The following is a 12,859-nucleotide window of genomic DNA, read 5'->3' on the forward strand; positions in this document are numbered from 1 at the left end:
GGTTCACAACAAACAACTGCACCTCCCAGTCGCGAACCATTTTAACTCCCCCTCCCATTCCTCAGACGACATCATGTGCCTCCTGCAGTGCCACAATGATGCCACCCGAAGGTTGCAAGAACAGCAACTCATATTCTGCTTGCGAACCCTGCAGCCCATGGTATCAATGTGGACTTCACAAGCTTCAAAATCTCCCCTTCCCCCACTGCATCCCAAAACCAGCCCAGCTCGTCCCCTCCCCCCACTGCATCCCAAAACCAGCCCAGTTTTTCCCCTCCCCCCACTGCATCCCAAAACCAGCCCAGCTCGACCCCTTCCCCCCACTACATCCCAATACCAGCCCAGCCTGTCTCCGCTTCCCTAACCTGTTCTTCCTCTCACCCATCCCTTCCTCCCACCTTAAGCCGCACCTCCATTTCCTACCTACCACCTCATCCCGCCTCCTTGACCTGTCCGTCTTCCCTGGACTGACCTATCCCCTCCCTACCTCCTCACCTATACTCTTCTCTCTACCTATCTTCTACTCTCTCCATCTTCGGTCCGCCTCCCCCTTTCTCCCTATTTATTCCAGTTCCCTCTCCCCATCTCCATCTCTGATGAAGGGTCTTGGCCTGAAACATCAGCTTTTGTGCTCCCGAGATGCTGCTTGGCCTGCTGCGTTCATCCAGCTCCACACTTTGTTATCTTGGATTCTCCAGCATCTGCAGTTCCCATTATCAGCTAAGATCAAAACTGTTTTAGTGGATATTCAATTAAAAATTGAATCAGATTTTCAAATTTTAAAATGCTCTGATTTTAAAAAGTGTCAAGTGCCATAACTGAGAATCGTCAAATCAAGTCAATTTTATTGAAATATTTTGATGAGTTATAATAAGGATCTGAAAATTCCTTCCTCCCATCACTGCTACTCTGAGCTAAGAATGCTGGACCTAAAACATTACCTTCAATCATGTATACATGAAAATACTCACTTTATAGTCTTATGGCTACAAGTTCCAAAAAGAGGAACATGAACTTTTAAGTTGTGTCAAGAATTTTTACGCAACTCCAAGTTAAAACATCATGTTTCACTAATTTTTAAATTTGCTGTGCAGAAATTGCCTTCTAATTAGCTGAACAGAAAAACTGGTAAACGCCACAGTGCTTTTAGAAAAAGGGAACAGCTATCAAAAAAATTTATAGAGGCAGGCATTAAATAAACAAAAACAGAAATTACTGGGAAGGGTCAGCAGGCCTGGCAGCATCTGCGGAGAAAAATCAGAGTTTTGTTTCAGTTCAAGTGACCCTTCCTCAGAAACGTGCCAGGCTTGCTAAGCTTTTCCAGCAATTTCTGTTTTTGTTTCTGGAATACAGCATCTGTGTTTTTATTAGACATTAAAGAAAAGCGGAGTTGAATACACAACTTTAAATCATAATTTAACATAGACGGTAAAAGTTACACAAATAGCAAGATAATGTAAAAAAGGAACCTGATGGATCATAACTATAAACATAATCATTCATTCCTACCTGCTCCCTCTTGTATTAACAGTGTTCAGTTCAGTTACATTGTACATTATGGATGGCTCGAGAGAAACCTTTTCCATGTACATTGGTGTAGTTGTGATATTCTGTATTTGAGCTTCAAGAAAGACTTCATCTGTCTGAATAGGGGGAGAAAAATATCTTGTAAACAAAATCATACCAGATCATAAGATTTAACCCAAATATTACAATTAGTTCATGCCTCAGAATCATAGGGCAGGTAATCAACAAAGGAAAGCAGAAGCATTATTCCAAGAAATATCTTCTCACATCTATATTAGTTTATTAATGTATTATTGCAATGGATTTGGGATAAACTTTTTTTTATATCTTACAAATAATTAGGGTATTGAACATTAATTGGAACTGACCATGAAGAATCATTTTTGGAAAAAAGGGCTCTTAGTGGTTGAATAATGTACATCACATACTCTACCCCTTTTAACATAAATAAATCAAAATACTAGATAAAATACGGTGGATGCAAACTACTCAATGTGTGAAATAATATACTAAGTTACGGCAAACAAGGAAACAATAGGTGACGTATCTGCGGTGGCATTCATGCTAATAAAGATCATTTCAGTCTAATTCCATGTGCTTTGACAATAGCAGCTGGCAGTATTTTTACTGAGATACACTTCTAAATGTATAATGATTTATTAACCAGCCAAGTTTTCTTTGTTAATTTGGGGAGAAAACGGAGAAAAATAAAGTTGCGGTGAACTTTTTTTTGTTTTATTAACAACTTAACCATTGATTTCCTTCACATTTAGAACCTGTTAGTTTAGATAATGGCACAAGTTAGCTCAATCAGAACAAACAATTCATTTTATTTAATCTAGACCTGAGACTCAAAATTTTGCAAAGTTCTTTTATTACAATGGACGACTTTACAAAAATTATGAAATTAACCTTTTAATATTTGCTTCACATTACTAGCTTATAGCAAATATTTACTTTTTTGCAGACATCAGAAGAGGGTACAGTGAGCAAGGAGGGGTAAAAGTTATTCAGTGATTTTTTCTTTGTTCCTTACACAAATGACACGTTGATTAATTAAATATAAAGAAATAAAAGGGTTTTGCATTCCACTGTTCCATATTGTGGATTGGTTGTTTAGGGGAGTTTATAAAACACACACATCGTGCAACAAAAAAAATTAAACTTCTTATCTATGGAACTGGATAGCATTCTAGTTGACATCCTATCCTCTTGCTGCATGCAAATCTATAATTTGAAAGTAAAAGCTTACATGGGATTTGCATAAAGTTAGCAATGTAAGTAAAAGAATATGAGAAGTAAAGAACTATTAAATGGGCATGAGGGACACTATTCTGTAACTGGCACTTTGGATGTTAGGCAAAATAAATGCAAACTTTACTGTGCACTTAGTGAATCTAGGTTGAAAGTATATTTAAAATGGGCAGTTATAAATGGGCTAAACAGCCACCCAAGTGTAAACAATTATCTGGAGGAAGATAAAATTAATAATCAGGAAAAGCATGGAATGTACAAGTGGGGATTAAAGAGTTAATATGGAAGGGATTGAAATGCTACAAGCAAAGATTAGCATGCAACATATATAAAAAATCCAACAGGTTATCTCAGGAAGAAAAATTGGACCTGTTTAGGTCCCAAAGCAATATCTTTATGTAGCAGCAGAGAAAATGAAAAAACAATTATAGAGAAGATATGTTAAATTTGCGCTATTGAAAGTTGGTGTAGTGAAAGATGCTGGAAGCTGATTCCATAAATACCTTTAAAGGAGTTGGACAGAGATTGGAGGATGGGGAACCTATTAATGGGTTATGGACACAAGGAGGGATTTGGGACAAAGATCACTTCATCTTCCAGAGTCGCCATAGATATTAGCCTTCTTTTACACTTTTAAGTTTCCGTAATTCTGACAAATTTAATCATTACTTTTGCAATTTAAATCACGTTTGTGTTCAATAATGGCTATATGTATTTGTATATCAAATGCAATCACTTCACAGATGCAACAATTTGCTAAATTATACTATCCAGAGACTGGTTCTAAAGAAAGGTTGTTCACTTGAAATGCTAATCATGAGTCACCCTGCTCAGCGGAGGGATATGGGCCAACCAGTTTAGTTTGGGATCATGGTCAGCAATGGACTGGTTGGACCAACGAGTCGGTTTCAATGCTGTATAATTCTATGACTCTATATGCTGCCTGATCTGCTGTTTCCAGCACATTCATCTATAATTTAATATGGGGAAGGAAAAGGGAATCCTTGTTGATTTCAGTCAGTTCTATTCAAATACTAGAACATATGCAAGATGTCAATGGTGTGGCTGACAAAACTTCACATCTCATTTTTGATTTCTATTCAAAACCATGAATGTTTTGACATGGGTTATATCTAATTTTTTTTTAACATGTTCATCTCCCAAACCTGATATTAATGTTAAAAGATTTTCAAAATGTCACTTCGACGAAACATTCTCCAACAAATCCATTGCTCAAAACCCTTTACTTTTATGTTGTTTACCTTTTTATTCAGCAGATTCTTTTTAAGCAAGCTTGGATGATAGGATTAGTGACATAATGGAAAAGCATAAATTTGTGACAATACAGTCCAGTCTCTTAAAAATTAACTTTTCAGATTTCAAATCGTTGTTTACTGAAGTTAAATTGAAGACAATTCAGTAAAATAGACATTACATGAAAAAAATATAATCTGCAGTCAAATTTTCAAAGTAGTCATTTGAGAGACAATCCCTTTCATAGTAATTTCAATTTCGACCAATGCTTCTCCATTATCTTTCTGCTTATTTAGCCAGTGTTAATTACAGCAATTATGATTATGTTGTAATTAAATCAAAACACAAAGTAGCAATAAAGAAAAAAATTACCACAGAACTGAGGTCACTCTAATAGGGGAAAAAATTTTAAAAAGCAAACATTATTAGAGAAATAAGGGTTAAACGTTAAAGAAAAGATAATCCACTTTACCTAAATATTTCATGAAAAGCTTAATCATCTTCTTCATTATGTTTCCAACATACTAGCAGTACAGAAAATAAGTATCAAAGCAATCACCCACGAGTGAGATAAACTAAATAAACGTACATTCATCAGGCTAGCCTTTTCAAAATAGTCCAACCAAAGACCAACCATTCTAGGTGACATGAAGCCAATTATAATACATTTTTAAAAACTAGTTTAAAAATTATTTACAAAATTTGTGCAATACAGTTTAAATAAGCCTAGAAATAGAAAGAAAGAATTTGGGTGAGTACTTTCTATTACATGTTATGAAGGAGAGTATGTACAGAATTATTTCTACCCCTGGAAAGTATAAGGAAGAAGATTTGCATAAATATGCTATCAAATAAGTGTTGCTGCTTCTCACAAAAACTTAGTCAAAATAAGGAAAACGTTACATTGAAAATGGTTGCACATAAACCTTTTGCTTGATTACAGATTGTGTGCAAAAATATATTGAGTAAGGAACCACTGATTTGATTTCAATGTTGCCGAGTTACAAAAGAATACATTAAGTATTCCATTCAGCCTCTCATCCCTTGGTAGGATACTCCTAACTTACCCAGCATTCAGAGCACTATAAGGGAGTGAACATTTTCAATACTAGCAGTTGTCTGGTCATTTAGGTAGAACTTGAGTACTGCTGGAAAGGGACACTTTTGTGGAAATATTTCACATTATACTCACCGGGACAATTCACAAGAAATAGAAAAGTAAAGGGGAAAACAACATTCACATATTTTGAGAAACAGTGCTGATTGGTTGGCAAATGAATTCTGATTGGTAGAAGTGCTGTCATAAAGAATGCACTAGTTAATGATAATTGAAAGTTAACTGCCAAGTTTTATTTGAATACTAAACAGGCATGGCCTTAGAAAATATGAAATCTACTCAGTGTTTCGTGGTTTTCAAGAAAAGTATAATGAAAGGGCTGAACTGTATATTCCTCTACCAATCATTTATATTAATATCCTGGACTTGGCTATACAAAACAATTTGCAGATGATAAAATTTTGGAAGTATTATGAGCTGATAGTGATGGACTGCAAGAGGCCATAGAAAGGGTGGTGGGACATGCAGTCAGATGGCAGACATAATTTAACAGAAAGATATGTCATCTTCAAAGTTGACATTTGTTATCAATATAGATTAAAAGTTTGCAGTGTTACGGGTTTTAAAAATAGAGTCAGCGTACAAGCATAAGAATGTTAAGAATAAAACAGCATTTCAAGTTTAACCTGGCTAACTGTAGGCACCACACAATAAAGAAATACATGAAGAGTTTAAAATGCATATAATAAGCATACAAGAATAGTTCCTGGGATGAGGGGCTTCAATTATGAGAACAGATTTGAGAAGTTGGGGCTGTTCTCATTAGAGAAGGGAAACCTGAGAGGTGGTTTGTTAGATGTCTGAATATGGTAAATAAAGAGAAACAGTTCCCATTAACAGAGAGCTCAAGAGTCAGAGAACACAAATTCAAAGTGATTAGTCAAAAAATTAACAATGAGTTTTCTTTTAAACGTAACAACCAATTAAGGTTTGGAAGGGAGTAGATTCAATTGAGGGAAAGGGCGGGCAGACAGACCTCACTAAATTACTCTAGCTAAGAGACAGGGTGGATTCAATGGTCATTTCTTTCTAAAAACTATGCAAGTATTCTACGAGGATTTGTGTGCTACTGTGATGGCCAGTGGTCGTAGGAATCTTGTGGTCAGCCCAGATGTGTTCTTGACATGCATCTTCTGGCCCAGTTTTTCAGGTATCCTATTTCACGAACTACACTGGGAAGGTATTACATGCCCCGATACCTTACATTAGGAATACATTTGAGGTGGCCCCAAGACTCTTATGACCACTGGGTATCAAGTAGCACACAAACCCACATCAAGCCAATGTCAACTGCTCACCTGAACCAAAGACCCACTACCCACTATGGACAGGACCAATGTCATAAACAAGATTCCCTGCAAAGACTGCAACAAACACTACACTGGACAGACAGGAAGGAAATTAACCACAAGGGTACACAAGCATCAATTGGCAACAAATAGACACAACCAATACTCACTCATCTCCATCCACATAGATAAGGAAAACCAACATTTGATTGGGACAACACCAGGATCCTGAGACAGGCGAAGCAGAGACAAGCATGGGAATACCTAGAGGCCTGGTTCTCCACGAAGAAAGCCATCAATAAACGCATAGTGCTAGACCCCATATACACTCAAATGCGAAGGAAAACCGGAAGCGAGGTAATCCAGCTCAACAGACACCAGAGTTTAAATAACAGGTGGGAAAACACAATGGTGCTTCATTGGAGGCTGCCCTGATGATGCTACCCAATAGGGTAATGAAACATCAGTGGAACAACGAACCAGCTCGGCGAGACAACCAAACACAACGTCCACAACCCCAGCTACAAGTCTACTCTAAAGGCTTTGTTTGTGATGCTTGCCATAAGCCTGTAATTCGTTATAACTCACAGTCACCACATAGCAAAGATGAAGGACTGGCAAGCAATCCAACAACCCAATGACTATATCATCCTTCTACATCATAACTTCCGTTTTCAAATTTCTAATAATCTGATCTCAAAGGCTGTTGCAGTTCTAAAAGAATAAAAGAACTTACCATCCAGTTTCAAATTCAAAAGCTACATATTTACAGATAATAAAATGTGAGGCTGGATGAACACAGCAGGCCAAGCAGCATCTCAGGAGCACAAAAGCTGACATTTCGGGCCTAGACCCTTCATCACCCCTCTCTGATGAAGGGTCTAGGCCCGAAACGTCAGCTTTTGTGCTCCTGAGATGCTGCTTGGCCTGCTGTGTTCATCCAGCCTCACATTTTATTATCTTGGAATTCTCCAGCATCTGCAGTTCCCATTATCTCTGCTACATATTTACAGGTTGCATTGCCTAAGTGTATCACATTCAAAAGACTGGCAGATGCACTAAAGGTACAGAAAGACTATTCAAATTTAGAAAGAATGTTGCAGCCTGGAAAGACCTGGGGTGGTGGTCGCACCTGGAACTTGGATGTTGAAAAAGGGGAAGTGGTGGTAGTATTTGGAAAACGCAATTGCTTTGAAGACTTGAAAGGCGATTCCAAGGTCATGATCAAGAACACTACAAAGAAGGTTTTTTTTGAAGATAATATTGACAATGGGATACTAAATTACAGTGCAGGTCTTTTAGCTGGAGAAAATCAGAAGTCACGTGACACCAGGCTTAAGTCCTAAACATTTATTTGACATCACTAGGTTTCTGAGCACTGCTCCATCATGAGGTGACTTCACCCGACGAAGGAGCAGCACTCCAAAGGCTTGTGATTTCAGATAAACTTGTTGGACTATAATCTGGTGTTGTGTGACTTCTGACCTTGTCCACCCCACTCCAACACTGGCACCTCCACATCATAACTAGAGAAAGAGAAATGAAAGTAGGTAGCGAGGTGGAGCTATAGGTCATAGAGTCAGAACTGTACAGCATGGAAACAAACCCTTCGGTCTAACTCATCCATGCCGACCTGATATCCGAAATTAATTGAGTCCCATCTGCCAACATTTGGCTCATATCTCGCTCAAGCTTTCCTATTCATGTGCTCATCCAGATGCCTTTTAAATGTTGTAATTGTACCATTCTCCACCACTTCCTCTGGCAGCTCATTCCATATATGCACCACCCTCTGTGTGGAAAACAGTTGCCCTTTAGGTCCCTTTTAAATCTTTTCCCTCTCACTTAAAACATTTCAAAGTGTTGAAATGGGAGTGATGAAAGGAGTGAGATGTAAGATGCAGCAGGAAGATATGCTAGGTGAGCAGTAGGAGAAAGTGTTGGGTGAGAGGCATTAAACAAGGGTCAGTTGGGTAGTTAAAAATAGCAGTGTCTTTAAGATGTGGCAGGAGATGAATGCAGGTATAAAAGAATGGTTCCAGGCATGTGGGGCTTCGGCTACAAACCGATTTGTGAAGCTGAAGAAAAACAGGCAAGCTTCAGTCAACAAAGAAGTTTGAGAAAAATTAAGAGTTAAAATTATTCTGGCAGGATGCACAATATTTATTTCTCAAATTATATCAGATGAATTCAAAATTAAGTTTGATCTTACAAAGAGAAGCACCATCAATTTTCTCCTTATTTGTTTGCATAAATTTTAAATGGTGGCTTATAAAGATTAGCATGTAGCACTTATTACTAAAGGTGCAGAGTTCTACATCAAAACCAAGAGCCATTGTTGCGAGTCCTCAAAGTGCCAGTCATTTAATCTATGTTATGCAATTTATTAGTGGATGCCAATTTACTAGAGGAAACAAGTAACAAATATTGAAAGAGCAGATTTTTGTCCAAGCAAAAGTAGCTAGGTTATTCAATGTACTGTGAACTCAGCTCTTCCAGTTATAGAAGGTTTAGAGCCTATGTAGACAATAGACAATAGGTGCTGGAGTAGGCCATTCGGCCCTTCGAGGCAGCACCACCATTCATTATGATCATGGCTGATCATAACCAAATCCTCAAAAAAAAATTTACAAAAGGAAGGACCTTTAAAAAAATGCATAAACAATGCAAAAAAATTGTCTAAACTAAACAGCAAATTGCAGGAGAAAATACACAAGCACCTTGTATGGTTATGCAAGTTACCAGCAACAGCATAATAAACAGATCTAAATATATCTACAAAATAAAGCAAAGGAATGGAATGGAATGAGCTGAATTCAATTTGGAATTCTGGTACAATGTGGCAATTTAATCATATACTTACTTCAGCATTGTAGAACTTGGTCTTTACATCGAGTGGTTTAAGGACCTGTGTGAACAGAGAATGCAAGCTGAAGACTGTTTTCTCAGCTAGATCATCCATCGAACCTGTTAAAGTAGGATGTCGTCAAAGGAGTAAAGAGTCTGTTACCACTAATTTGTTGAATGTAAAACCTGTGTAGAACTGAACAACTGCAAAGAATGTAGAATGTACAAAAATTTCAGATAAAATACAGTGTTCATTTCCATAAACGAAAGCCTGTTCATTTTGTAAAATGTTCAAAGTTATATGTCTTTGAAGACTTCAAATTCCAAATCTCTTGTCAAAGAAAACCTCTCAGATTTAAAAGTTTAATACCAAGCATACCAATTTAGCTTTCAGCTTTCTGCTTTCTGTGTTAAAATTCTGAACCAATCTGCTAATTTGACAACAGCTTCCAACCAGAAGATGTCAAATACCTTTCTCATTAGACTAGTGTTCATTGTAGGTGTTGTTCAAAGATTTGGGATTCAGACTGAAGCACAGAACGAGTGTGCAAACCAAACTGTAAAGGTATTACCTTCTAATAGATTAACACAACATAATCCCCAATCTGCATAGCCTCAGGTGTGGCAGTCTGCCATTTGTTTTTGGATACTGTAAGTAATAAAAGTTGGCAATCAGTGCTTTATACGCATTATTCTGTCAAATCCTGTAACAGCACCAATTGTTTTCAATTTTCTGTCTTTACAAAAGCTTCAAAAGTTCACATCAATCAACATTAAAAAAAATTAGAAAACTGCTACAAAGCGGTTTTAAAAAGTTGTAATTTTAAACAAGATTTATGAAATTCAAAGCACCTCCATCATGTATATCAGGACTAGCCATAGTGCAGACAAATACACCCAAATGAATTTTTGAGCTTTTCTGAAAGCTTATGGGTGCAATGTCATTGCTATATAATAATGTTATATTCCAATTCAACAAATAAATAGGCATTTTAAAATTACTCATTAAATTTAATAGCGTACCCACAAGTGGTAGCTAAGCCCACCTTTTCCAAGCCAATCCCTCAGAATGAAGGATGACTTGCTCTCACCCCGGTTTGATGGATTCTGATACTACTATTAAATCCAATGTGAGATTTGTGGGTTGTTACATGCGAGGCAGATGGTGCCTAAAGGGTTGAGTAGATGCATTATTTCAAGGTTTGTGCACTCCCTTTAATGCCTCAATTCTGCATATTGCCAACACAGCCTCTTGATGCATTCAGTGCCTTCCTGAATAAGACTTCTCCATTTTTGTCAAACAGAGGCTCCTTCAAATCATTGAGTATGGCTGAGCTCTTCAGGGATATGATGGCAACGTCCTCAAAGTTATTCCATTGTTCTTGGGAGTCTCCTGTTGTAACTGAGTTACAACTAGATTCTGGTGTCAGACCTACAAGCTAGACACCAATCCAGCAGAGCAGATTTTCAGTAATCATCACTGCAAAGCAAATTCAAGAAATATACAGGGAAATAGCACTAACCACTGCATGTTTTCTTCTGATCCAAAGATAGCCTTTGATTCTCTGAACTGGGAAGTCCTACAGAGTACCCTATTCAAATTTGGCTGCTCTCAGAAAATTGGCATCATTTTCAATCTGCTCCACAATGGCATGGTGATCCTCACCAATGGAGTCACTACAAACTTTCTCAGTGAAGACTGAGTCATCAAGGCTGTATCATTCCTGCAATACTTTTCTTCATTTTCCTCACTGCAATATTGTAATTCACCTCCAAACTACTCACAGATGTCAAGAAAATCTACAGAACAGAGAAAATAATGCTACCTTCAATCCAAACACTCTAACATCTGTCAGAGCTTCATAGTGCAAATAACATTTATGTGTATGTTCACCCAGAAAGTGGACTCCAGTTATTGTCAACTCCTTCTCCAAAGCATATGAGAAAATAAACTTTTCACTGAACACCTGGAAAACCATGGTTCTCTTCTAACCAGTTTCAATAGCACAACACCTAAGGCCAATGGCAAAATCCTGGAAAATGTGGTCCATAATTGTCCATTTACCATAACTTGGGAGCCTCAGCTTGGTTAAAAAAACAAAATTAATTATCATTTCCAATATACTAGTTCAATGAAGAACAGCATTTGAGTTACTTACATATTACTGCAAGATTAACAGGCGTTATTAAATCAGTAGGAATCCAAACACTAAGGAGTCTCTTCTCTACTGCTCAGTGTACTTGACTGCTGCATGGTTCTCTTGGGTTATGCAGGGATACAATATTCAAGATGCATTCTGAGTAATGCAATATATACAGCTTGTTCAGAACTTCCTAAGACTTTTATATTATTCAGGATTATGGTTCAACTTAGACTAGCTTTGTTAACTATTACACTGTATTGGTTGGTCGTTACTATGGAGTCTACAGAGATTCATAAGTCCAATTCAACTTTCTTACTTTCAAATTGTGTCTATAGCAGTTGTTTATGATAACAGGCCAGACCTTCAGGTATCCGAATGGTTGGAGACCAGAGTGCCATGGAAGATGTGCACTAGTACCAGTGTTCCAGCTAACGTACTTTTCTTCTGCACAAACCTCTGAGACCTACGAGCGGCACTGACTTCAGGAACTGGAAATCAATGCAGTGAAAGGAGTCTGCACATCCAATCGCTGCACATGGATGCTTTGAGTAGCTGAAAGGTGGGTCCAGCCACACAGCTTAGAAGGAAAATTGATTGGTTCATGCAGATGCCCTGACACACTAAGTGGTAATTGCCAAGGAAGGTGAAACTTCAGACCCCACTGCCTAGGGCAAGATCTTACCGGACTAACCATACCCAGACCCAATCCACTCCAAATCGCCTAGTACACAATCCAAAACAGTTCTGAGGAAGAGATAGTAGGAACTGCAGATGCTGGCGAATCTGAGATAACAAGGTCTAGAGCTGGATGAACACAGCAACTTTCCTTAGCTTTCTTGCTCTTCTGGTGCCGCTTGGCCTGCTGTGTTCATCCAGCTCTATATCTTGATATCTCAGTTCTGAGGAAGGGGCAACAGACCCAAAACGTCAACTCTGAATTTTCTTCACTGATGCTGCCAGATCTGCTGAGCTTTTCCAGCAACTTCTATTTTTGTTCCTTATTAACTATACTTCTTACATTCATAAACATGCAGAGTAATGATTTAGGCTTCATTATTTTCTTTCACTCTGGCTTCACCTATTAACTTAATATTCTCAATTCTAGTTCTGACTCTTCCCTTTATTTTGTGCACTGTAGTATTATTTTCTCTCTGGGTTCCTACAATCCTGTTGAGTTAGTTTAATCCCTCCCCCAAAGCATTAACAAAATATCTGCAAGGAACTCAGTTTTGGCTCTGTTCAGTTGCAAATCATCTGGCTTGTAAAAGTACCAGCTCTCCACCTGATATTGTACAAAACAGAAATTCCTCACCCTTACCACAAACCAGCTCACTTTCCTGTGTCTATAAATTCTTACTTTTCCTCTACTTTTAAACATTTCTGTATTTCAAGATTACTGGAGTTGGCAACAGTAGCTGTTCAACAAC

The 12,859-nt window shown here is 37.8% G+C and overlaps 1 protein-coding gene across 5 annotated transcripts in view; it reads right to left on the reverse strand.

The window, feature by feature from the left end:
- trappc13 (trafficking protein particle complex subunit 13) overlaps positions 1 to 12,859 on the reverse strand; it is a 79,972-nt gene that overhangs the window by 20,802 nt on the left and 46,311 nt on the right. For 3 of the 5 annotated variants that reach the window (XM_059648105.1, XM_059648101.1, XM_059648119.1), the window contains 3 exons: positions 9,305 to 9,349; positions 4,408 to 4,425; positions 1,510 to 1,643 (listed from right to left, as the gene is read on the reverse strand). In XM_059648105.1, the coding sequence (XP_059504088.1) occupies positions 1,510 to 1,643; positions 4,408 to 4,425; positions 9,305 to 9,349 (197 nt within the window). The remainder of the gene's footprint in view (positions 1 to 1,509; positions 1,644 to 4,407; positions 4,426 to 9,304; positions 9,350 to 12,859) is intronic. The other 2 variants (XM_059648115.1, XM_059648107.1) reach the window with 1 other exon arrangement.

This window comes from Stegostoma tigrinum, chromosome 1 (genome assembly GCF_030684315.1).
Source record: "Stegostoma tigrinum isolate sSteTig4 chromosome 1, sSteTig4.hap1, whole genome shotgun sequence".
In the NCBI taxonomy this organism is placed as follows: Eukaryota; Metazoa; Chordata; class Chondrichthyes; order Orectolobiformes; family Stegostomatidae; genus Stegostoma; species Stegostoma tigrinum.